The sequence below is a fragment of the Enoplosus armatus genome, chromosome 17, assembly GCF_043641665.1.
Source record: "Enoplosus armatus isolate fEnoArm2 chromosome 17, fEnoArm2.hap1, whole genome shotgun sequence".
NCBI classification, from domain to species: domain Eukaryota; kingdom Metazoa; phylum Chordata; class Actinopteri; order Centrarchiformes; family Enoplosidae; genus Enoplosus; species Enoplosus armatus.
This window is the reverse complement of record NC_092196.1, coordinates 14712854-14736703: the sequence shown is the minus strand read 5'-3', so window position 1 is coordinate 14736703 and position 23850 is coordinate 14712854. Positions and strand designations below refer to the sequence as shown.

The 23850-nt window shown below is 44.7% G+C and overlaps 1 protein-coding gene across 2 annotated transcripts in view; it reads right to left on the bottom strand.

Moving 5' to 3' along the window:
• The window catches only part of pde4a (phosphodiesterase 4A, cAMP-specific), a 42099-nt gene extending 18843 nt beyond the window's left edge, over positions 1-23256 (bottom strand). The window contains exons 1-3 of one of the 2 annotated variants that reach the window (XM_070923914.1): positions 22975-23253; positions 14008-14028; positions 4269-4279 (exon numbers count right to left, since the gene is read on the bottom strand). In XM_070923914.1, the coding sequence (XP_070780015.1) occupies positions 4269-4279; positions 14008-14028; positions 22975-23253 (311 nt within the window). Of the gene's footprint in view, positions 1-4268; positions 4280-14007; positions 14029-22960 lie in introns of both variants that reach the window. The other variant, XM_070923912.1, reaches the window with a different exon arrangement.
• Between the last annotated feature and the right edge of the window lie 594 nt (positions 23257-23850).

Here is a 23850-nt window from a genome sequence, read left to right as displayed (position 1 = left end):
TGCCTCACTCTGTTAACTTACTGGGCTTGGTGACGCACGCCAGAGAAGAACCTGGTAATGGATATGTTAACAACTGCACCATCTCACGGCTGACTGATAGTGAACTGATGGTTCACAAAAGCTTTATTGATGATACACGGTACTTTAGCTCCAAATACATGCAGTGAACACACAGTGAACACATCACAAGAGCTAAGAAGAAAAACAAATATTACCATTCTTTTACATCCTGATGGAATATATCACTATTGCTTTATAATTGTCCAATAATATTCAACCACTACTCTAAGATCTTGTCTTAAAAACCTCAGATTGGAAATCAATTAATGTTACTATTTATACACAATCAGGAAATACTAATATAATAGAGTGATATATGTACGCACATTTAACCTAAAAATGAAACATTTCTTTACCCTTTTAGCTAGCAATAGACAAGTTGTAACTTATAATAAAGTAATGTTACTCAATATTACAAACAATATGAAACGAAACCCTAGCCAACCTTGTGCCCTGCTCTAAGGAATTACTACTTCAAAATAAAAGCACCAGCTGTTATAATATAACTAATGGGACAAATAATAACATAGCCTTAAGAAAATACTTATGAACTGATTTAAGTATGCTGGACCACATTAAAGGTCATTCACAACAGCACGACTGATTCATTTTGCATGACTGAGAGATGTGGTCACTGACTCGGAAAATGTAAAGCTCATTTATCGCATGTGCAGTCACTGTGTAACATTAAGCTGAAATGTATTTTGGTAGAGAAATCTTATACACAGGTATTACTGTAGTACAAGTTGTGGTTATTGAATTAGCACTATGCATCTTTCTTACAGAGAGTCCTTGTGTGCAGAATAAGCCTGGAAAATTGGACTGTTCTGCAGCAGCACTTCACTTTCTCTCTTCTCTGCACACATTTCTGCAACAAAAGGGGGAGCTTGATTTCATGTCATTAGTACGGCAGGCTTCAAAGGGCTTTGGAACCCCGAGTCAATGCAGTGATTAGTTTAATTAAACCTATAAGACTACATGTGAATGTAGAGGAGATTTACATACATCCCCTCCATTGACCCTCTCTTGCCATCGATTATTCATTAACAATCATCAGTAGGAGGCCCCTGGCTGAGGATAGCTGCTGCCATATCAGCATTTTCCCAACAGTCTGGTTGGTGTCAGCTCTCCTTTCCCTCCATCACACCATGCTGCCGTTAATCAGGCCTCTCTGAGGGGATAAGCCAACCCTCATTCATTTAAGCTACTTCAAAAAAAATACACTCCCAGTCAATCTCCCTCCCCACCACCACCCCCTTTTCTTCATTCTCTTCAGTTCACTAAGTTAATGATTAACCTGCCTGAGTCCATCACCCTCTCTCTCCCCACGACACACAAACACACACACACACACAGTCCGTACTCTCAGCCTCAGTGGAGAATGACAGTTATTTCCTGCCCCCGCTTCCTCCTCTGCCAAGCAAGCACAGATGCTTATTTCCACGTGCAATTTCAAGCCCCCCCCCCCCCCCCCCCCCCCCCCTCTCTCTCTCTCCACTACACCCCCCACCCACCCATGAGCTGTGCCTCACCCAGGCATTTAGCACCTGGCTGATTGCTACCAGTGTGGGGGTGGCAATGAGGGAAGTTGAAGGGAAGAGAAGCGGGGACTTGCAAATTGGGAAAGGGTGCTACTTTTATAGGCTAACCATATAATAATAACAGCTGTACTCGATTGCTGCGGTTGAATCATCTGTGGATCTCTTGAGCACATTAGGGGTTTTTATTATGAAGCACTCTCAGGCCGGGGCATGCTTTTAGGGCAACATGCCCGTAACTGACACATCTCAAATGACATGTCCAGAGTGCCAGAGCAGGCTTGCCATCTCTGCTTGCCTCAGCTTGCCCTTTGTGGCTCTCAGGCAATCACAAGAGAGAGGCACGCTCAAGCATGCTTCCATTTTAATGTCGACGTTTACAGTAGGATGCACAAGAAGCTGAAGCTCTGAAGGGAAAGAGTTGGCGCCACGCCACATGGGCGAAGAGAGAGCATCTGGCCACTGGAGCTTCACAGAGCCAGGATGAGAATAATACAATGACATAAGCCTCATTCACGCATAGTTCCCGTTAAATTACTGGGATCACCTTTTAGGCACCGTTAGTGATTTTCGCTGTTCACACATGCAGCTACATTCAGGAACATTTCCAGCTTGTGCTTTTTCACACATGCCATGGCAATGCCGGAATAGGCGGGGCAAGGGACAGTCCAGCGGATGGCGGTAATGCAACACTTATGGATGCCAACAGCCATAAAACTCAACAGAAGAAGATGGGGTAAGGCCGGACGTAACACGGCGAGCGAGGTGCTGTTTTTATCAGGTGCCAATGTTCTTGTAATGTATTTAATATTCAACAAGTTTGTGAGACAAGTAATGTTTTACTTAACAACCAACCTGTGAAAGCATTGACAAGGCAACTGTAAACAAGTCGCAGATTCAAATAAGTAATCAGAGGAGTCTTGTGATTGGTTCGCTCACTCCATGTGAAAGCATCTTTCGTCAGATGGACGTAATCCTTTACGTGCTTGACCCTGCAATGTTACTGCTTTCATTCACAACACAGCTGTACTGGTATTTTCCCTAAAATGTTACTAGGTCTTGTGGCGGTACAGATTTCCCTGAATATCGATCCCTTCTCCCATTCACACATGACCCCATGCAGGAAATGTTCCTGGACATTTCAAGGATAGACTGCAGGTGTGAAAGGGACTCAAGACAGGACACCGGAGCAGGAATGAACAGTTCAAAAAGGCTGTGAGAAAACTGCCTATGTGACAGTGACAGGTTGGTTTGTAGTCACACTTTAAAATCTCATCTTTAATGAAATCAACTAACCTTTTTTCAATAATTTATTGTACTTAAATAACATTTGTAGTTATCACAATCAGAACCATTTCAGAACATATAATCATGAGTTCAGGCTTCGTGACTTCCTGGCTGCTGAATGCTCATTAGGCCTAAACTAATCACATTATGCTAGCTAAAAAACATCATTATCTTATTAGCACACTTCCCAGCATACATTGTATTTGAGTTAAAGCCTTCCTCTATCCAGTTTGAATACAGTTGCATGATGGAGGCTTGTTATGAGTCTTTTCATGCATGCATCTCAGATGAGTCACAGATATTTTCTCAGATAAAAATGAAAACAACGCTTACCCCGAAGAAAATTCAAGTCCACTTCAGCCCCTACCCCCACACTCTCAGTTTATAAGTCACCAGAGCTGCAGTGAGATATACATCTGGGTACTTACATTGACTGAATGTGGCTGTACACAACGTAAGAAAAACTACTCATTACTGTGCATGGAGTATTACAACCTTAAGTCCATCAGTACTGAAAGGATGCAACTGGAAAGCAAATCTGACGTGAAACTAGACTAAACTCTTATCAAAATGACTGAACAGTTGTTTGCTGCCTTTGATAGCTTACGTTTATCTTTGGTTCATAAAGTTCATTACATTAAAACAACTAATGACCAAACAATACCATCATGTCTGCACTGTTCATTTAACACAGAATGTAAATGTCTGGTAATTTTTTATATTTAAGAAGAAATGAGTTCATGTTTTTATAGAGCAGTGGCCCTGACCTCCCTCAGCCCTGCCCTGTCCGCTGCCCCTCCCTTGTTTGCCCCCCAACCATCTGCTCTGTGGGTAGCCTCTCCCACCCATCCATCTCTCTGCTGCGCTATGGTCAGATCACAGAGCCGCAGATTACAGCAGATTATCCTGCCCACAGGATCACCAGCCCAACTCCGGGCGGCCAAACACAGAGAGCTGGCCTCAGCCCTTGAAAGTGCAGAACACCTTTCAGCCGCAATCACACACCTGGCAAATGCCACAGGAAAGGGATTTATTTTATGGGCTACACTAGACAGGATAATCAGCCTTTATTCCACATAGCAACAGGCCCTCCACATTGTGAAAGGACAGCTACCGCCAGCCCTCTTAATCTATTAATGCACTGTACAAAACAAATTCCACCAGGATTGAATGGTTCACATTAGACACACACAAAGCTCTTAGCACAGTGTTTTCTTTCACCTGAGGAATTTGGGCTCTGCTGCTCTGTAGATTGTCTTACACTCTGTTTTCTTCGAAACCCACCAGAGGCGTTCGTCACTTTCCATCACTATCAGCAGATCTTTGAACTCCCGAACACTCACAGGAGTCTCTCCTCAGGTGGAGAGCGACTCATTCTGTCACCGCTGTGACTGCTTCATGGTTTGCTCGTCTTTCAACTCTGTTTAGATGCAACTTTGTGACATGGCCTACTACACACATTTAAAATGCATATTACATTTTAAATGCAACAGTAGAGTGGAGTGAGGAAGTATTATAGGACATGCACACATTTTTAGTTGTGATGGTTCTGTACTCCAGAAGATTTGATTTGAAACAGTGACAATGAGTTTAAAATCCCAGCTCCTAGCTTTAATATCTGGGTGTTTACATCAACGTCAGATGAACAGTGCAGAAAATGTAACCTTTTTATTATGCATAGTCCCCACATTTTAGGAGACAGAAAGCAATTCAACAAGTCAGAAATAAACAGTCATCATAATTAACATTTGGATGCAAATCTCTTGCAGTCACAGTGTCTTCTTCGGTAATGCTCTGCCAGGCCTGTACTGCAGCCATCTTCACTCCTTGCTTGTTTTGTGGCCTTTTTGCCTTCAATCTGCTCTTCAAGAAGTCAAACACATGCTCAGTTAGACTGAGGTCAGATGACTGACCTGGCTAGTCGAGATTATTTCACTATTAGGACATAAATATGTGTTTCCTTGTCTGTGTGTTTAGGATGATTTTCCTGCTGTAGTGTCCTAAAATTGGGGGACTTTGTTTGACAACTCTTTACCCAAAACATCCCCAAAGATCCTTAAAGCTGAAAGCCACCTCTTTGACCTTACAGTCACCTTTCCAACTGCATTGTATCTCTGCATAATAGTCTGCTATTGTCTGCTGCACTTTTGCAGCATGTATCAGAGACAGGGGGCAACAAGGTCAACACAGCTTGTTTTGTTTCGTTCTCTTTGTGTCTTTTATCCGTCAGTCCCTCTGCCTATCAGAGTGTCTTTCTCACTCTTTTCTCCTAACCTCTCAACCTCTGGCCACACGCAAAATTATGAAATACAACTGAGATTGGGTACACCCAGGACCAGAAGAAACCCATCTTTCTCCTGCTTCTTCCTCTTCCTCTTTTCACTCTTAATCCTTCTTGCTCCACGGAGCACCCTATCCTTTTATATGTAAATCCCCCCTGCGACCCCAGAGGCTGTTTAGTGTGAAAGGTAAGTATTTAAGAATCATGACTCCCAACACCCAGCTCTTTTTATAACCAGCCTTCCGATTGCCAAGTATGAGGGGGGAGCCAGAGAAACTGTTTGTATAATGAGCATTGTTCCTCTCTAAAAGTACCTTGTAGGTTTGTGTTACAGGAGCTCCACTGTATCTCTGCGCCTCTCTGCTGTTGTGGAGACTGAGGATGGGCTAAACAGATGGATCAGCTGACACAGAGAAGCATCCTGAGAGATGACAGATGGAGAGACGTGTTCAATTGGTGCTCTGTTTAGTTTCCTGCCACTCGCATCCAGATAAATTAGGAGTTGAGAGAGGAACTCCTCGACGCGGAGAGTAACTGCAGCAGCAAGAGCAATAGAATGATATTGATTTGCTTTTGATGTTTAATGGAGTTTCTCAGAGAGGAGACGCTAGCAGAGCGGGGTTTGCTGGAAAGAAGGAATGGGGGTCGACAAGATAAAAGCAGTATCCAGCCGAATTTCGCTTAATGAACTAGATTTTAATTGCACTGACCAACGTTCCTAGAAAGTAGAAGAGTGCTCTTATAAAACCCAATTAGTGCACATTGTCGAGCAGAGATGCTGAGGAAAGAAAGGCAGAGAGAGAGGCTGGAAATGCGAGCTGGACTGTGGAAAGTAATGATAGCACTGGCGTCTCTACTATACCACCAAATCCATAAACCTCCCTCCCCATGCTGTGTCCCCCCCCCCCCCCCCCCCTCCCCAACAAGCCCACACAAGGAGTGGTATTTTTAGCGCATCACCATATCTCTGAGATGGAGTGCGTAACTCCCTCTCTGCAGGCTGGGGCTGTTGGGCCTCTTTTATTTTAATCCAGACTAGAGAGAGATGAAGAGAGAGAGAGAGAGAGAGAGAAGACAGAAGTGTGAGTCATCCAGAGCTACCTTTGTGTCACTGTGGCTCTGTTCCTCCTCACCATCTCACTATCTTTCCCTCCATCTGTCTTTTCACTCAGTCTGCCCCTCTTAGCTAATGTACGAGTCTATCTATCTATCTATCTATCTATCTATCTATCTATCTATCTATCATCTTTCACCTTTCTGTAATTTCAAATAATTCTGTCATATTTAATCCAATCTCGAAGTGAAATGCAGACTAATAAGCAGTCTTGGCTTCCAATTCGTCACACATATTGCCCAGCACAAAGATGGTTGGCTGCGTATTACCCTGGAATGATAGATAATTACTGATATAATGTGGTGCAAAAACAAATGCTGGGCAGGGTGCAGCTGAGTGAGAAAGCGTTGATTTGAACACACAATGAAATGGTCCATTTAGCTTGATGCTCTGAATTGTCCTGTAATGTATTCATGGCGTGGCTGAACAAAAGTGAGTGCACCAGTGAATTGCTTCCCTCTTGTTAATTCTGCTGTATTGTCCTTTATATTCTACCCCATGGCAGTGTTGACAACTGATTTAAAAAGTAACACAGTCATACGTAAGCTCCAGTTGATGAATACAACTGAAACAACCAGTAATATGAAGCAAACCAGTTTTCTTTTAGAAAATCCCTCACCTATGGTCCTGAGCTTTGGGTAGAGACCCAAAGAATGAGATTGTGGATAAAAACGAGCCAAAACAAGGTTTACCAGGCACGTCCAACTGGCTGGAGTCCCCCCCTGGAGTCCACGCTGGAGAGATTCTATATCTCATCTGGCTTGAGAACGCCTCGGGATCACCCAGGAGGAGCTGGGAAATGTTGCTGGGGAGAGCAATGACCTTGCTTAGCCTGCTGCCACTGCGATTAAAATGGATGGAAAAGCATTTTATCTGTTTTCCTTAAAACCCCAATAGCTGAGTTTGAGGGGAAACAAGCTGTGAACACAACATTACATTACATTTGTTTAGATGACGCTTTTATCCAAAGCGACTTACAATAAGTCCATTCAACCATGTGGATACAACCCAAAAATTGACTCATGCAAAGACTCATGTAAGTACATCAACTACAAGCAACAAAATAAAGAGGGTTTTAGGGTTTTTTTATGGGCGAAGGTGCAGTCTGAATTTTCAGTCTGCGACAGAAGATGTGCAGAGTTTCTGTTGTCCTTATGTCAAGGGGGAGCTCATTCCACCACCGTGGAGACAGGACAGTAGTCGTGCTTTTGTTTAGCGGTAGCAGGATCCCCCTCGTAGTGAGGGAGAAAAACGCTGATCTGCAGCAGGGCTGGGATGGTTTGACCATGTCCTGGATGTAGGATGAGCCTGAGCCATTCGCAGCACAGTAGACAGGTACCAGTGTCTTGAATCAGATCTGAGCAGCCACCTGTAGTCAGTGCAGGTGTGGATGAGAGGTGTAGTGTGTGAAGACCAGCCAGGCTGCTGCATTGTGGATGAGCTGCAAAGGTCTGGATCTGGACACTACAACTCTGACATTGCTGCTACAAAGAAAAATGTTTTCTGACCTTGCAACGCTATGGTTATAATTTGGTGAGCTTTAGACACATCAACAACAGTCCCCTACGTTCACTAGCCACTGACTAATTTACTCTGTCTGCCATTTGGTCCTGGAAAGGTAGCATACAGTTGTTTTTTAGAGCTATCTTCTCTGAAAACAGCTGCCTGCTGCGGCTGAAAACGACACTTTGAGAACAATGAGAGTGAACCAAAACAAGTTTTAGGCTGGAAACCCAAAACAATGAAAAGATGCTATAAAGCTTCCCAGTGCTAAAGTAAACTAAAGAGTCGGTGATATTTCTCTGTCAAACTAACCCTTTCATATCACACATAGTCATTTAATCCATTGTTATTATTACAAATATCAATTATAGCTGCTTTAAATGACCCTGGTTTTGATAACACTTACTATGATGCATATCATGAATGCACGTAATTAAATATATTCTAAAAAGTAAAAAAATTATTAAAATAAAATCTCTTTTGTAACAGGTAAATTACATCCCTGGAGATAAAATATACCATAAATTAGATACTATAAAGGACAATTAGCACAATGTTCTCCAATTATAGTACTGTTATAAAAGGTGTTAACGAGGAGAATCATGTTAGTAAGAGAACAATAAGAAAATCAGTGTGATTATCCTAGATAGCAGTTAGTTATCATTAGTGAGGGAAAGGCAGGATTATCTGTGTGTGTGATTCATTTGTGCTGAAACTGCCTCAGGGCCATTGCCTTGCAGCAGGGCAGTGAATGCGACATGCTTGCCTGATGACTCAATCTGTCTGTCATTTTTATTCTTATGTCATTCAATGTCCTCTCATCCCTCATACTCTCCCTTTTTTTAAAAGCACAAACACTATGATTTTAGACTCCAAAAATGCTCCCCAATTGAAATGCAATTCAAATTCTGTCTCCACTTCTTTTTCTCACGCCACGTCACGCCACGCCAGCAGCTTGAACTTTTCAGCATCTGTCTGACTTTATTCTGTCACGCTGTCATGGCCGAACCTGACCACAAGTCACATGTCCTGCCCACACACCTATACACTCTGTGATCTAAATCTGGTCAAAGGCATCTGGGGATGTTGTTGTATTGACTATGCTAAATAAAAGCTAAGAGATGCGTTCTTATGATGAGTCTTAGTGGGGCAGATGATGTTGATAATGTTTTTTTCCCTAAGCAGAAGATGAATAACAGATATAATTATCAGAGGAGAGTCGAGTGAACCTGGGGAGCCAAGTGCTCCCTAACTGATGGCAAAATGATGGAGGAAGAAGCTGTGATTGGGTAATGAGGCCTGAGTGGTGTGGTGGTAGAAGAGGCAGTCAGAGTCAAGCAGAGCGTTTCGGAAACGTCAGAGTCTGGGAACATGGGCTGTGAGAATCAGCAGTATGTCCAAACAGAATGGACGTCTCCCACTCTGCATGTCCCCAGACACTTTCCGTCTCACAATAGAATTCGCACAAGCACATGCTCAAACGCAAGACGTTCAGCCACAATAGCTGGTGCCAGTACAGCTCCCTGTCTGCCTTTTGCGGATCTGGATTCAAAAGTAGCGTTGCACAAGCCTCGTGCACTGTGGTTGACTATCACTTTTCCACTGGCAGCAACAAACGCGCCTCACATGCATGAAATGGAAACTGCTGGAAAAGTCAGGAAGCAAAGTGGGGAATTCATGACCGTTTCAAGCCAGCGGTTGGAGCGTCGTGACGGCACAACATTATGGTGACAAACGCTTTACCATCATGATGAACACATCTTTAGGAGATGTGCCATGGCCTGCAGGGTGCAAAATCAGAAATACTTTATTGATCCCCGGGGGGAAATTGTACAGTACCGGTGCTCCCATTCAAGAGTAGAAAGTAGCATAATTTAGAACTAAAAGTTTGTACAAAATATAAAAATAAGAAATACAAAATACAAAATATACACATTTACAGTATTTAAGTGAAATGAGGTGAAATGAAAAATGAAATGAAAATACAAAATATACACATTTACAGTATTTAAGTGAAATGAGGTGAAATGAAAAATGAAATGAAAAATACAAAATATACACATTTACAGTATTTAAGTGAAATGAGGTAAAAATATATACAATAACAATGTATATGTATGTATGTGTTGCACTAAAGTGTGTGACTATATATGTATTGCACTTAAACATTTTGAATAAATAGTGAGGTGGTGTATGAACAGGTGAGGTAGATACAGATATGGATTCCAGTCTCTTCCTGAGTGTCTGACATTCAGAGAGAGGAGTTAAACAGTCTGATGGCCACAGGCAGGAATGATTTCCTGTGTCGCTCAGTTGTGCATTTGGGAGCAATGAGTCTCCCACTGAAGGTGCTCTTGTGTCCGACCAGTACGTCATGGAGAGGATGTGAAACATTGTCCAAGATGCCCCGCAGCTTAGACAGCATCCTCCTCTCTGACACCACCGTCAGAGAGTCCAGCTGCACCCCCACAACGTCACTGGCCTTGCGGATCAGTTTGTTTAGTCTGTTGGAGTCCGCCACCCTCAGCCTGCTGCCCCAGCATGCAACAGCATAGAGGATAGCACTGGCCACCACAGACTCATAAAACATCCTCAGCATAGTCCGGCAGATGTTGAAGGACCTCAGCCGCCTCAGAAAGTAGAGACGGCTCTGGCCCTTCCTGTAGAGGGCATTAGTGTTCTTTACCCAGTCCAGTTTATTGTCTATGTGAACTCCCAGATACTTGTAATCCTCTACAATGTCCACACTGGCCCCCTGGATGGAAACAGGGGTCATCGGCGCCTTGGTCCTCCTCAGATCCACAGTCAGTTCCTTTGTCTTTGTCACGTTGAGCTGTAGATGGTTCTGCTCGCACCATGTGACAAAGTTGTCCACAGCAGCCCTGTACTCCTCTTCATCACCCTTACTGATACATCCAACTATTGCTGAGTCGTCAGAAAACTTCTGAAGATGGCAGGTCTCAGTGCAGTAGCTGAAGTCCGTGGTGTAGACGGTGAAGAGGAAGGGGGAGAGGACAGTCCCCTGCGGGGCCCCAGTGTTGCTGACCACTCTGTCTGACACACAGTGTTGTAAGCGCACATACTGTGGTCTGCCAGTCAGGTAGTTGACAATCCAGGACACAAGGGGGGCATCCACCTGCATCTCCGTCAGCTTCTCACCCAGTAGAGCCGGACGGATGGTGTTGAACGCACTGGAGAAGTCAAAGAACATGACTCTCACAGCGCTCGCCGGCTTATCCAGGTGGGCGTAGACGCGGTTGAGCAGGTAGATGATGGCATCCTCCACTCCAAGTCGGGGCTGATAGGCGAACTGAAGGGGGTCCAAGTGTGTCTTGACCAAGGGCCGGAGCTGCTCTAGGACGAGTCTCTCCAGGGTCTTCATGATGTGGGAGGTCAGTGCCACGGGTCTGTAGTCCTTGGAGCCACTGGGTCGCGGCGTCTTTGGAACAGGAACGAGGCAGGATGTCTTCCACAGCACGGGGACCCTCTGAAGACTCAGGCTCATGTTGAAGACATGGTGAAGTACTCCACATAGCTGGGGGGCACAGGCTTTAAGCACCCTGGGGCTGACACCATCGGGGCCTGCAGCCTTGCTGGAGTGGAGTCTCCTCAGCTGTCTTCTAACATGGTCGGCAGTGAAGCACACTGTAGAGGTGACCGGTGGGGGAGGGGTGGAGTCATCAGGTTGAAGAGTGCCGTCAGCCTGGGGACTGGGGGACGAGGTGTGAGGAAAGCTCTCACAGGGGGGTGGGGGGCTGTGAGGAGCAGGAGGGGGAGGGGGGAGTGGAATAGGTGAAGGTTGGAGGCAGACAGCAGAAGAGTCATGGGGGGGTTGAGCAGGGCCCACAGAGTCAAATCTGTTGAAAAACAGATTAAGTTCGTTGGCCCGGTCCACACTGCCTTCAGCTCCTCTGTTGTTGCTCGGCCTGTAACCCGTGATGGTCCTCATTCCACTCCAGACCTCTCTGGTGTTGTTCTGCTGGAGTTTCCACTCCAGCTTCCTCCTGTACTTCTCCTTGGCCTCCCTGATCTTTACCTTCAGTTCCCCCTGGATCGTTCTCACCTCGTCTCTGTTGCCAGCTCTGAAGGCCCTCTTCTTTTTGTTGAGTATGGCCTTGATGTCCTTTGTCACCCATGGCTTGTTGTTAGAATAACAATGGACAGTCCTTGCTGGTACAGTGGAGTCCACACAGAAGTTGATGTAGTCTGTGATGCACTCTGTGAGCCCATCAATGTCCTCTCCATGCGGCTCACAGAGCGCCTGCCAGTCAGTCACCTCAAAACATCCCTGAAGTGTCTCATAAGCCTCCTCTGACCATCTCCTCACTGTCCTCGTGGTTGCAGGCTGGCTCTTGACTAGAGGCACATAACAGGGGTTGAGGTGCACTAGGTTGTGGTCTGACCTACCCAGAGGGGGGAGGGGAGAGGAGCTGTATGCATCCTTAACGTTAGCATACAGCAAGTCCAGGGTCCTCTCCTCTCTAGTGGGACAGCTCACATACTGTGTGAAGGTGGGAAGTGTCCTAGCCATGGTGACGTGGTTGAAGTCACCCGAAATAGCAATGAGTGCATTCGGGTGTTGAGTCTGTAAACGGGCTATGGCGGAGTGAATGACGTCACACGCCGACTTCGGGTTGGCAGAGGGGGGGATGTAAACAGTCACAACAATGGCATGTGAGAATTCCCTGGGCAAATAATACGGCCTGAGTCCAACAGCCAACAGTTCAATGTCCGGGCAACATACACTATCCTTGATGGTGATGTGGGAAGGATTGCACCACCGGTTGTTAACGAGAACGGCAAGTCCCCCTCCTTTACGCTTACCGCTCCCGGTGCAATCCCTGTCGGCCCGGACGGTCTGAAAGCCGTCGATGGAAACGTTGTCGTCGGGAATGTCCTGGTGCAGCCATGTCTCCGTAAAGCACATTAAACTACACTCCCGGTACTCCCTCTGACTGAGGGAATGAATGAGGACATTACACACATACTCACACAAGTCTTTCACATTATGTTCACATAATGTTCCTACATGGACTCTAGCAGGCAGAAGCAGCCACACTCAATATCTTCCTTATACATATTGAAATTCAGAATGGAAACTGAAATAAAGCTCAATAAAACACTGGGAGCTGAGGCTGGTTTGGTTTAATCTCATTACACTGAGAGCCCGAGGCTTCTCTCCCCCTATTTATAGCACCCTGAGAGAGAGGAGGGCTGGCCTTCATGTACACAACATCACTGGCTTGTGCAACTGTGGCCGCGAGTGGCAAGGGACACGACCAATTGCAGACAGGTCTTGCGTCAAATTTGATGTGACAAAATACACAATTGCCAGTGATCTGTGAAGACAACCGCCCTCATTCTCTATTCTCCAGACAGATGCGTGCTTCCTCGTTTGCCACATTTACCTTCTGTTCCTCTCCGCTCTCCTTATCTTCACACCTTCTCCCTGGTGTCGGCTTCCCTCGCCCCACCTGTTTGATGCAAAGGAATGGGCTCCGGGTTTTGTTCGTCTATTAAAGCAGGCACAGCGTCTATGTGCAGGAGGGCACCCGCTTCTTCTTCTTCTTCTGCGATTAAACCAAGATGTTGTATTTTCTGGCACTCAAACTGAGGATGAGGATGAAAATTCTTGGATGGATTCAGCTGATTTTAGCCACTTTTCCAGCATGTGCCTCAAGAGTATGCTGATGCAAACATACATGAAGATTAGGCTCTCTTGCTCAGGGACAATTTGAAACTTTTGCTGGGCACTGTCAGTTCTGTAGATTGCACCAGCGATCCTTTCAAGTTCTTAAAAAATGCCAACAGCAAAAACGAGAAGCTTGGGAGCAAGCTGCAGGGGTGAGAGAAAACTCAATTCTGATCTTCTTTAAGGAAACCTTTCACAACAAAACCCCCAAACCACAAAAGTAATCACACAATAAGCCCCTTGATACACACAACAAAAATGAGAGTTAGTAAGAAAGAAAGGGAGAACTCATTGGCCTCACTGGTGTTAATTACTTTGCCTTTGTTGGGGGTAAAATACACCTCGCAGTCTGCGTCAGCATCATTGGAAATCCTGTCCAGGCAGAGTGTATAATGGAGGATGTTACTTAAAACCTCCTGCTGTGGACATGGCCCATGGGAAAAAAAACATACAATCTTCATAAATATCCAGATCTCAAACTGAAAAGTAGAGCATCAAATAAAAATACCGTCCTGAACCCTCAGGCCATGACCCCCCCCCCCCCACCCCCCTTCTGCCCACCAACAGCCTGAATGTTGAGTGTTAATGTGTGAACATGAACATGACCTACAAGAAATGGGCTCACTGCTCTGACAAGACAGGTTATGCTCACACATTGATCTGGCAGAGGTCAGGAGCTTACTCTTTTTGTAACAGAGGATATAACTGAGGTATGCATCAGCCTGTGTACCACACCTTCAGTCGGCTATAAAGCACAAGCTGCTTCCTGCATTATGTAAAGTCCTCAAGTGTTCCCACAAACCTTGTTGCAGCTGCACAGATTGCCGTTGTTATTCTTTATATATATATGTGTGTATATATATATACATATATATACACATATATATATGTGTATATATATACACTATATTGCCAAAAGTATTCACTCACCCATCCAAATAATTGAAATCAGGTGTTCCAATCACTTCCATGGCCACAGGTGTATAAAATCATGCACCAAGGCATGCAGACTGTTTCTACAAACATTTGTGAAAGAATGGGTCGCTCTCAGGAGCTCAGTGAATTCCAGCGTGGTACTGTGATAGGATGCCACCTGTGCAACAAGTCCAGTCGTGAAATGTCCTCGCTCCTAAATATTCCACAGTCAACTGTCAGTGGTATTATAACAAAGTGGAAGCGATTGGGAACGACAGCAACTCAGCCACGAAGTGGTAGGCCATGTAAAATGACGGAGCGGGGTCAGCGGATGCTGAGGCGCATAGTGCGCAGAGGTCGCCAACTTTCTGCAGAGTCAATCGCTACAGACCTCCAAACTTCATGTGGCCTTCAGATTAGCTCAAGAACAGTGCGTAGAGAGCTTCATGGAATGGGTTTCCATGGCCGAGCAGCTGCATCCAAGCCATACATCACCAAGTGCAATGCAAAGCGTCGGCTGCAGTGGTGTAAAGCACGCCGCCACTGGACTCTAGAGCAGTGGAGACGCGTTCTCTGGAGTGACGAATCGCGCTTCACCATCTGGCGATCTGATGGACGAGTCTGGGTTTGGCAGTTGCCAGGAGAACGGTACTTGTCTGACTGCATTGTGCCAAGTGTAAAGTTTGGTGGAGGGGGGATTATGGTGTGGGGTTGTTTTTCAGGAGCTGGGCTTGGCCCCTTAGTTCCAGTGAAAGGAACTCTGAATGCTTCAGCATACCAAGAGATTTTGGACAATTCCATGCTCCCAACTTTGTGGGAACAGTTTGGGGATGGCCCCTTCCTGTTCCAACATGACTGTGCACAAGTGCACAAAGCAAGGTCCATAAAGACATGGATGAGAGAGTTTGGTGTGGATGAACTTGACTGGCCTGCACAGAGTCCTGACCTCAACCCGATAGAACACCTTTGGGATGAATTAGAGCGGAGACTGAGAGCCAGGCCTTCTCATCCAACATCAGTGTGTGACCTCACAAATGCGCTTCTGGAAGAATGGTCAAAAATTCCCATAAACACACTCCTAAACCTTGTGGAAAGCCTTCCCAGAAGAGTTGACGCTGTTATAGCTGCAAAGGGTGGGCCGACGTCATATTAAACCCTATGGATTAAGAATGGGATGTCACTTAAGTTCATATGCGAGTCAAGGCAGGTGAGCCAATACTTTTGGCGATATAGTGTATATACATTCCTCACACAAACCTTTTGCATCTGTTTGACAAAAGCTGTCCACAGACAGACATAAAAACACTACACACAGACTCACGAGGTGAAAACAACACCAGCCACGACAGCAAAAATACACATACACATGTACCATGCACTGCACATGTAACCGTTTCATGTTAACTGGCTACAATACATGTCGTCACAGTGTCACATATTTTGGAAGAATTTCAGTTATAGGAAAAACATTTCAACAATTTGGACTATTTGGAGAATTACAAGCTTCGCCGAGAGTTCTCTAAACTCTTCTGAAGCCCACTTTTGTTAGTTCCTGTACATAAGCAACGATGTAACGAGTGTAACAATGCACATTATTTTTCCATTTCTACTCAACTACATTTCAGAGGGAAATTATTGTACTTTTTACTCCACTATATTTATTTGACAGCTGGAGTTACTAAAAAAAGATTCATCTCATAAAACGTATTGGTATAGATGAAACTACCCAACAATATATAAAAGTGTCAGAATTAGCTCCACCATGACCTGCTTATTATTCAATTAGTAATAATAATATAATATATAATAGTATCAGCCTTTAGTAGCCATGTGTAGCCATTTTTCTGCATTAAGTACTTTTACTTTTGGTACTTAAAGTACATTTTACTGACAATACTTGTACTTTTACTTAAATAACATTTTGATGCAGGATTTAACTTGTAAGTATTGTAAGTAAATAAATTGTAAATACTTGTAAGTACTTTTACATTGTTATGTTGATACTTTTACTTAAGTAAAGGATCGGAGAAACACTGCTTACGAGATACAAGGTTTCATCCAACAGCAGCTCAAATGACAGTGAATATTTGCTGGCTGATTTGGTTTTCTGCTTTCTACACTATGAAATATTTAGTGGCACATTTAGCCAGCCCTTGTGCTGTTATTGTTTTGATAACTATTGAATATTATTTGCTGTTGTTTGCAGCGGTTTTCCGATCAAGCTCTCACAACAACAGCGGTGCTGAGTCAGACCAAGAACGGGCAAAAAAAAAAACATTTCATGCTATATTTCTGTCTCGGGAGTACTCTGTCAACACTGTCCTATCATCAATCAATGTATTGGCAGCATATACGAGAATTGATTGAAGGCTTTGTTCTGATTTGCTGGGACAGGGCCACACTGTACAGTAAGTAAGTCTGTGACACGGTAAGCCACTATTAATGCCATCTGTCCCTCCGCTCTAAACAGGACTGACACTCTTTCATAATCATCCAGTGAAGCTGACACTCTGCCAGTAATTTTGGGCAACAACACTGTCCTGGGGCAGGAGGTCTGGAAATGATACCTCAGATGAGACGTTGGCATTCAGCGGCTGCAGCAGGCAGTTGAACGAGCATGCAGTCTTCATCTGTGTATGTCCGCTGCAGTCGTGGTCTCCAGGTGCACGCCTTCATCCTCTTCAGCTCTGATTTGTTGTGAGTTCTTGATTTGTACGAGGCTCTCTCTGCACTCCCCGGACGTACCTCGCATTAGTCTGACACGGCGCTCTGCTTGACAGGTGTATGCTATTTGTTCTTTTCTGCTCCACTGTATATGTGTGTGTGCTGTGTGGACACACAGCTGACAGAGGGTTTGTCAGTCTCAGTCATTCAGACACTAAGACTCCAGCCTAAAGCACATTTCAGCAGGGTCGTCCTCTCAGTGGCGTCACTCTGTGCCACAGCATCAGAGACCGGCGGCTGCTTCTGAATTATGGTCGGTCTGTCTCACCTACTGGGACGCAACACAGACACTGTACCCATGTTCCCACGTCTACCTTGTGAGGAAAACTCACACAGAACGAGCATCATATTAGAGTTTCCTCTCAAGCAGGGCTGTTTGCTGAGAGGTGAAAGACCACTTATTTTGAAATTGAACAAACCGCACATTTTGACATTTAAATTCTCCCTAGTCTCACCAATGAAGACCTTTTTCTTGGTTTTGAAGTGGGTGACTTGATTACACTAAAAAGGTTTTCCCTTTTAGTTCCTCTTAGCGCCTATGGGTTTGAAGAATAAATTACTATTACTACTACTAAAAAGCTTTATTTTTTGTGTCAGAAGGAAAATAAATCCAAGGAAAAGTTCATTCTGAATTCACACAGGATGATGTTGAGTGCGTATTTTCATCTCACAGCATAATTATTTATAACTTCATAAATGTTTTTCTGTCAAATAGACCACTCTTTGATGCACAGGTCTGTTTGAACTCGCTCTTTAATGGCAGCTGATTGCCAGCCATATGATGAAGGTGTTTGTATCTGCTCTGCCCTTGAAGTCTGTGATTTTTCAAGTAACAGCTAGAGCATGAAGAATGAAAAATGACATCAGTATAAAATACCTTAAGGAGAAGAATATAGGAAGAGATGAGGCTCTGGACACTGTCAGTGGTGGGCAGTTCATTCCACCACTGGGGATGTTAAGGTTTGAGATTCAGATATGGCTTCGAGGGGGGAGAGACTCTGCAAGCAGCTGATGATCTCAGTGGATAAGAGAGGGAGAGTGGGATGAAATGATAGATTTATGATAGAGAAACTGTGAGCTTAATGCCGCTGTAAGCAAGAACAAGACTATCTGAGAGAATCTCAGAAACTACAGGGAACCAGCAAGACGGGCCACACAATAGGGAGACAAAGCGGAGAACAGAAATAGAGATGGAATCAATACTCCTCATTTACACTGGGGTGAAATGAAGCACTGAGAGGATAGAGGATCAAAAAGAGAGAAAAGCAGCAATCAAAGACTGTAATTTTCATGACAAAAGAGTGATTCAAACAATATTATTAGATCAGAAGAGATAAAAAAAACAGCCAAAAAACAGCCAGAATGAGGCTTATACAATCACACTGGACATCTTGAGAGAGGCAGAGGGAACCGTCGCATAATAAACTATGACAGAAAGTTCCATAATGGTGATTTAATGGACATGAACATGATATGAAAAGGACTGGCTGTTGTTGTAGACTAAATGTAAGCACACTAGTTGCACCAAACTAGGAGATATTTGCGGGTAACAGGTGGACTTGTTGTGCAACTTGGATTTTTTGATGCCGTGGCTCACTTTGTTTCCTCTCGCTGGGATCCTTGCCCATCCACACTTGTCAAAAGCAAAAAACAACAAATGACTAGTTTATCACCACTTTAAGAGGATTCAGTGTGAAATTAATTAAAATGCAAAGATGCCAAGGTTTCCAGTCGATTCACGAAGCAAACTGACTGTGCTAAATGTGGTTACCAGTGGCCTGAGTATCTGAGGAGCCTGTGAGAGCCTATTGAGTCCCACAATGAGACAAAGTGACAAGCAGAGAACAAACACAAAGAGGGACCTTGGATGAGAGCTGCATATATTGCAAGCAAAAAAACTGTTTGGTGTCGTTGCTAAGGGATCTCGGAGGGATTTTACCTGAGGTCTTTGGGATCTGCCTCAGCCAACCAATAGTGAACGCCGTTCCAGTACATGAACTGCCTCCAGATACTAATTAGCCCTGAGAGTAGTGAGAGAGCACAATGTATTCACAGAAGAGCGCAATCTGTAGCTTAAACAGATGGTTCCACTACACAAATGAGATAAGAGGTCTATTGCTTAACGCTATTACAACACATTTGTTGGGATAATTCCTATACTCTTTGCATGGGACTTTTTGTTTCTAGAGTGTAGAAATGTATGATCAACAACAAAATACAGCTGTTGTGGTAATTAACTAGAGCTGTACCTCATTATGAGCTAAATTATTATGGCAGCCGGCCCAGTCGGGCAGGCGAAAGAGCAACTCCAGCTTACAAATCAGCCCTGGATCCCAGCTTGGGGGGAAAAGGCGTAAAGAATGCATGAAGAAGGTGAGGGAGGCTTTGGTTTGAAATTGTGGCAGAGGACTGAACAGGAAAGCTTCCCTGTGCTGTGATTAAACTATTGGCAGACTGCAGTTCTTCAGCAGAGGTATATATTAATATTCACTTTTTCACCTTATAAACATACAAGTCATGATGCATATCAAGTGGGATCTGCTACATACTGACAAATTATACAGTCGAGCCCATCAAGTGCCTGCAGGCTTTGCCTTTTTTTGGGTAAATGAAATCTATTCTACAAATGCACAAAACAAGTAACCATAGCAACAGAATTGTGGGAAGAGCTGTTACTCGTTCGGTGTCAGTCATTCATTTTCGTGTTGGAACTTCCCAGAGCGTATCGGGCATGGGACCTGATGACTGATACGTTCATATTAGCATCCTCTGACAAAAGGACTGACAAAAGACACCGGGGGTGGGAAGAGGAGGCAGACTGACACTCTTGGGGGGAAGCTGATTGCCACTAAGACTGCCATTTTGTGGGATACAACATAGAGACAAAAATAGGCTGGTGGAAAAACAGTCGCAGATTCTTCAAACAATTATGCAAAACAACACCCAGAATCCCTCTTGTATGCTATCCATCCCAAGACTGGTGACTGTTGGGAGTGCTTCATTTTCAAAAGCAAGGGTATCAATTACACGGTACAATCTGTTTGTCTCTTAACCTTGTCCAAAACAATTTCGCCAGCGGCTCTCAGGCTGATTGATCTTTTGAACCTCCAGATGAGGTCTTGACCGACTCTTCAGTTATTGAACAGTCGGCTTCCTTGAGACACTAAGGTCATCTGCTGGGTCGATCAGTGCCCAACCAATCAAAGACCAATTACGCCAACAAAGTCACTTCATGTTCCTGAGCCAATAAACAATATTTGTCATTATATTGGCAAAAACATTTTTGTGCTAAGCTGAAAATTTATACTGAATTCATATCAAACCCTATACTTAAAAATATCTCAACAGCACAACAACAACACTGAACAACATTGTTGGTTTAGTCATTTGGACCCAGAAACATTGTCAATATAAGCAGGATCTGGGGGGCAACTCCTAGTTATTGTTTTGTCTTTTTGCAAATCTCAGGGTTTGCTGAAATGATAATCCCAGACGTTGAGTGCATGTAAATGCACGTAAAGAGCAGCGGTGAGATGTTCATGGAGCTGCCTTCCATAGGCCGGACTCAATGCAAGTTAGCCTTGAGCTAAAACCACAGAGCTGCTGGAGCCACATAGATGTTCATGAAGCCTGATAAATCCAGCAAGGAGATGAGGCATCCAGCTCCAGGCATCCTTTATTTGGACATAAGTAAGGAGGCAGAATATACAGTCGCTCTAATATGTGAAAAGAATGAAAATAATATCAACACAACGGAAATCCCTCTGGCCTCCCACTGATATGAAAACAGATAAAACGAGGCCTATTGCAATCCATACAGGCTACAGGTCAGACACTAACCTGTGCATGGCCCACTCATAAATACCTCCACACACACACACACACACACACACACACACACACACCCACTGTGCAGCCCGCATTTCACCACTACTCATGACACACAACATTTATCTACCAGCCTCCATTCCTCCGTGCACCCTCCTTCCTGACCAGTGTGTAGTACAAACACCCACAGATAGTACACATCACCTCACGGATTTGCTAAGGCACATACACACACATGAACACACACATGAACACACACACACACAGTTGGAGCCAGCTTGGTGTGTTCTCAGAACTGAGCTTGTCGGAATCAAATTATCTCTCTCTCTTTCTCTCTCTCTCTGCCCTCTCATGGTTTGCCGCCCACAGAAGGAGAAGGCCAGGCAGAGTCAGTCCCAATGCACTAAAGATTGGACTGCCTCAGAGCGTGTCCTCAGGACTAAAATACAAATCAGCCCTTCCTCCGGTCAGCTGGAGTTGGCCCTTCTCCCAGGGGCCTGCCAGGAAGGCCGTCTGTGGCATTTATAAAAAATGAAAGAAAGAAAACAAACAATAACAGGAGTAAAGAAAAAAAATACAGGACCCCGACAGTCCCCTGGAGACCCAGCACACTCTCAGAGATGTGTTATTAGTCTAATGATCACCCTGTTTAATGTGTTGCTCTTGTGGAAGGAGCTCATTTGGGCTTCATCTGTGACAGGGAAAGGGGGAGGGGGATAATAAGGGAGTCAGAAACAGTCCAACATGTAAACTAACTCTTTTCACTTGAACATCTGGGGATTTCAGGTCACACAAAGGACAGAGTGGAAGGGGGAACGACCTGGAAAACCAGCATTTACAGACTTGACTTTCTCCCTCTGACAGAAACAGGGATACCCCCTTTTACGAACATGTGAAAAATAACTTGCGTAGACAGCCAAACTAACCCCTGTCCACACTGAACAGGCTGTACATTTTATGATGTGTCCTGCTTTATGGGAAAGCAGCTGTTAAACAATAAAAACAAGCAGGTGCTGCATTCACCGTGTCTTCTTAAGAGGATAAATGGAGTGATTGTTGTGTAAGGACAAAGTAATCATATCAAAATTGTATTGTTCCATGACTCACTTAATGAAATGCCTATAATCTAATCTTCTTGATTAACATTCATCATGTAATTTGATTTAAGTGCTGGAAGAGTTGTTAGCTGGCGGAGTTTAAGTATCATACAATTCTGCTGTTTGTCTCCAGTGTCGGTCAGCCTCCTGTTTCTAATGCAGGGAATTTTCTGCTGTCATATCTGATCAGAGAGCAGCTGTGGTGTGCCAATTAGACGCTGTCTGAAACCATCTGTGTGACAGTCCTGTGACACAAGTCCAGGTAAGACTTCATAAGACATCATATTTTTACCATATGGAGAGTCTTTTCAACCCAGTCCCTACCTCATCCACTACACCTGGTGGGGTCAGAGGTCAGTATCTTTGAGCCTTGTTAAAGGGCACTTCAGCAGGGTGCATACTAGTAAAGGGGGGGGGGGGGGGGGCTTTAACTTGTGGTCCTCCGCCCACTGGGCCCCAAACCTCCATCTGCAAACAAGCTGATAAAGGCCTGATAGGAGTGAGCACGATGGCAGTATCTCAGTGCTGCACGCTCCAACGCACCCACTAGACCTTTGGTGCCATTTAAACGGCTGCGCCTCGTGTCTCTTATCAGCTACGTGTAACATGTGGACGCTCTTAAAAATCTTACTGGTATTTACAGTTGCTGCTCCTGCGTTTCGAGTGGGCGGGCTGGTTTGCGCTTCATACCCATCTGACAGTCTATCCAAAGACTCATAACGCATCAGCACCGAAAAACCCACGCGTCCCGCCTCCCAATAGAAAGCGCTTCATATCAGTTAACCCTTCAGGCACACTGCGTTATTACGCACTCATTAAAATGCCCCCCCCCCCCCCTCCCCTCCCGTTTACGCATATGCCTTGTGGGCTGTCATGGGCTATTATTGGGCTGTTTGGAATGCACACCCTTCTCTCGCCTACCGTTTATTCCCGACACAATTTCCGATGGATGTGTTTGTGGTCCCGTGAAAGGAGGATGGCCAGGACATCCGAGACTTCTTCAGTCCTGGTCTGTCGCTCGTATCCACGGCGTCTGAGCGCTCCATGTGCCTGTGATGATGCCGGTCGGTGTCGGAGTAACCCCGGTGTTTGATTTTGATCGGGGTCCGGGGTTGCCTCCAGAGATGTTGCGGAGGCTTCAGAGTCGCCTGTCCTTCCCGGGGAACCGGGAGCGACAGGGACAGGCTCTTCTTTGCGCATGGTGGTGGTTCCATCATAGTGCAAAAAAAATTAAAGATCCCCTTTTAACTTACTGATTAAATAATATGGCTGTATTCGTTTATTTCAAGCACAAAACAAAAGGTGTCATGTCCCTCTCTGCCACTTGATCTCTGAGCGAACAAATCAAAGTGACCAAGTCCAGCGCAGCCCGGATCTGAATCTTGTTTTCTGAATAACATCAAAAACTGTCACAGTGGTAATCTGACAAGTCATCCAAAAATCATTCATCTCATTGTTTTCAGTGGTGATCAGTTTTAATTTAGCCCACAATCTCCGCTCTGCCGTGATCCTCACCGGTCCTGGGTTTTGGTGATGAGACACCGGTCCTGCTGCTTCCCCTGAAGTTTGACGCCTCGTCGCCCATGGCGCACAACCAGATGACTGTATTTATTTAAGAGAATTTATTGCTTTTTATCAGCCACTTATTGCAGAGACACACAGATCGCCGGCGCTGGCTTCAGCGTGTGCGGCTATTATTGCTGCCCGTATGTCTTTCAGCTGAGCTGAAATTTCCAAGCAATTTCCATAAAAGTACTCAATCTATCACGGTTCATGTAGAGCTACGGCATCTCGGCACAAATACACCGCAG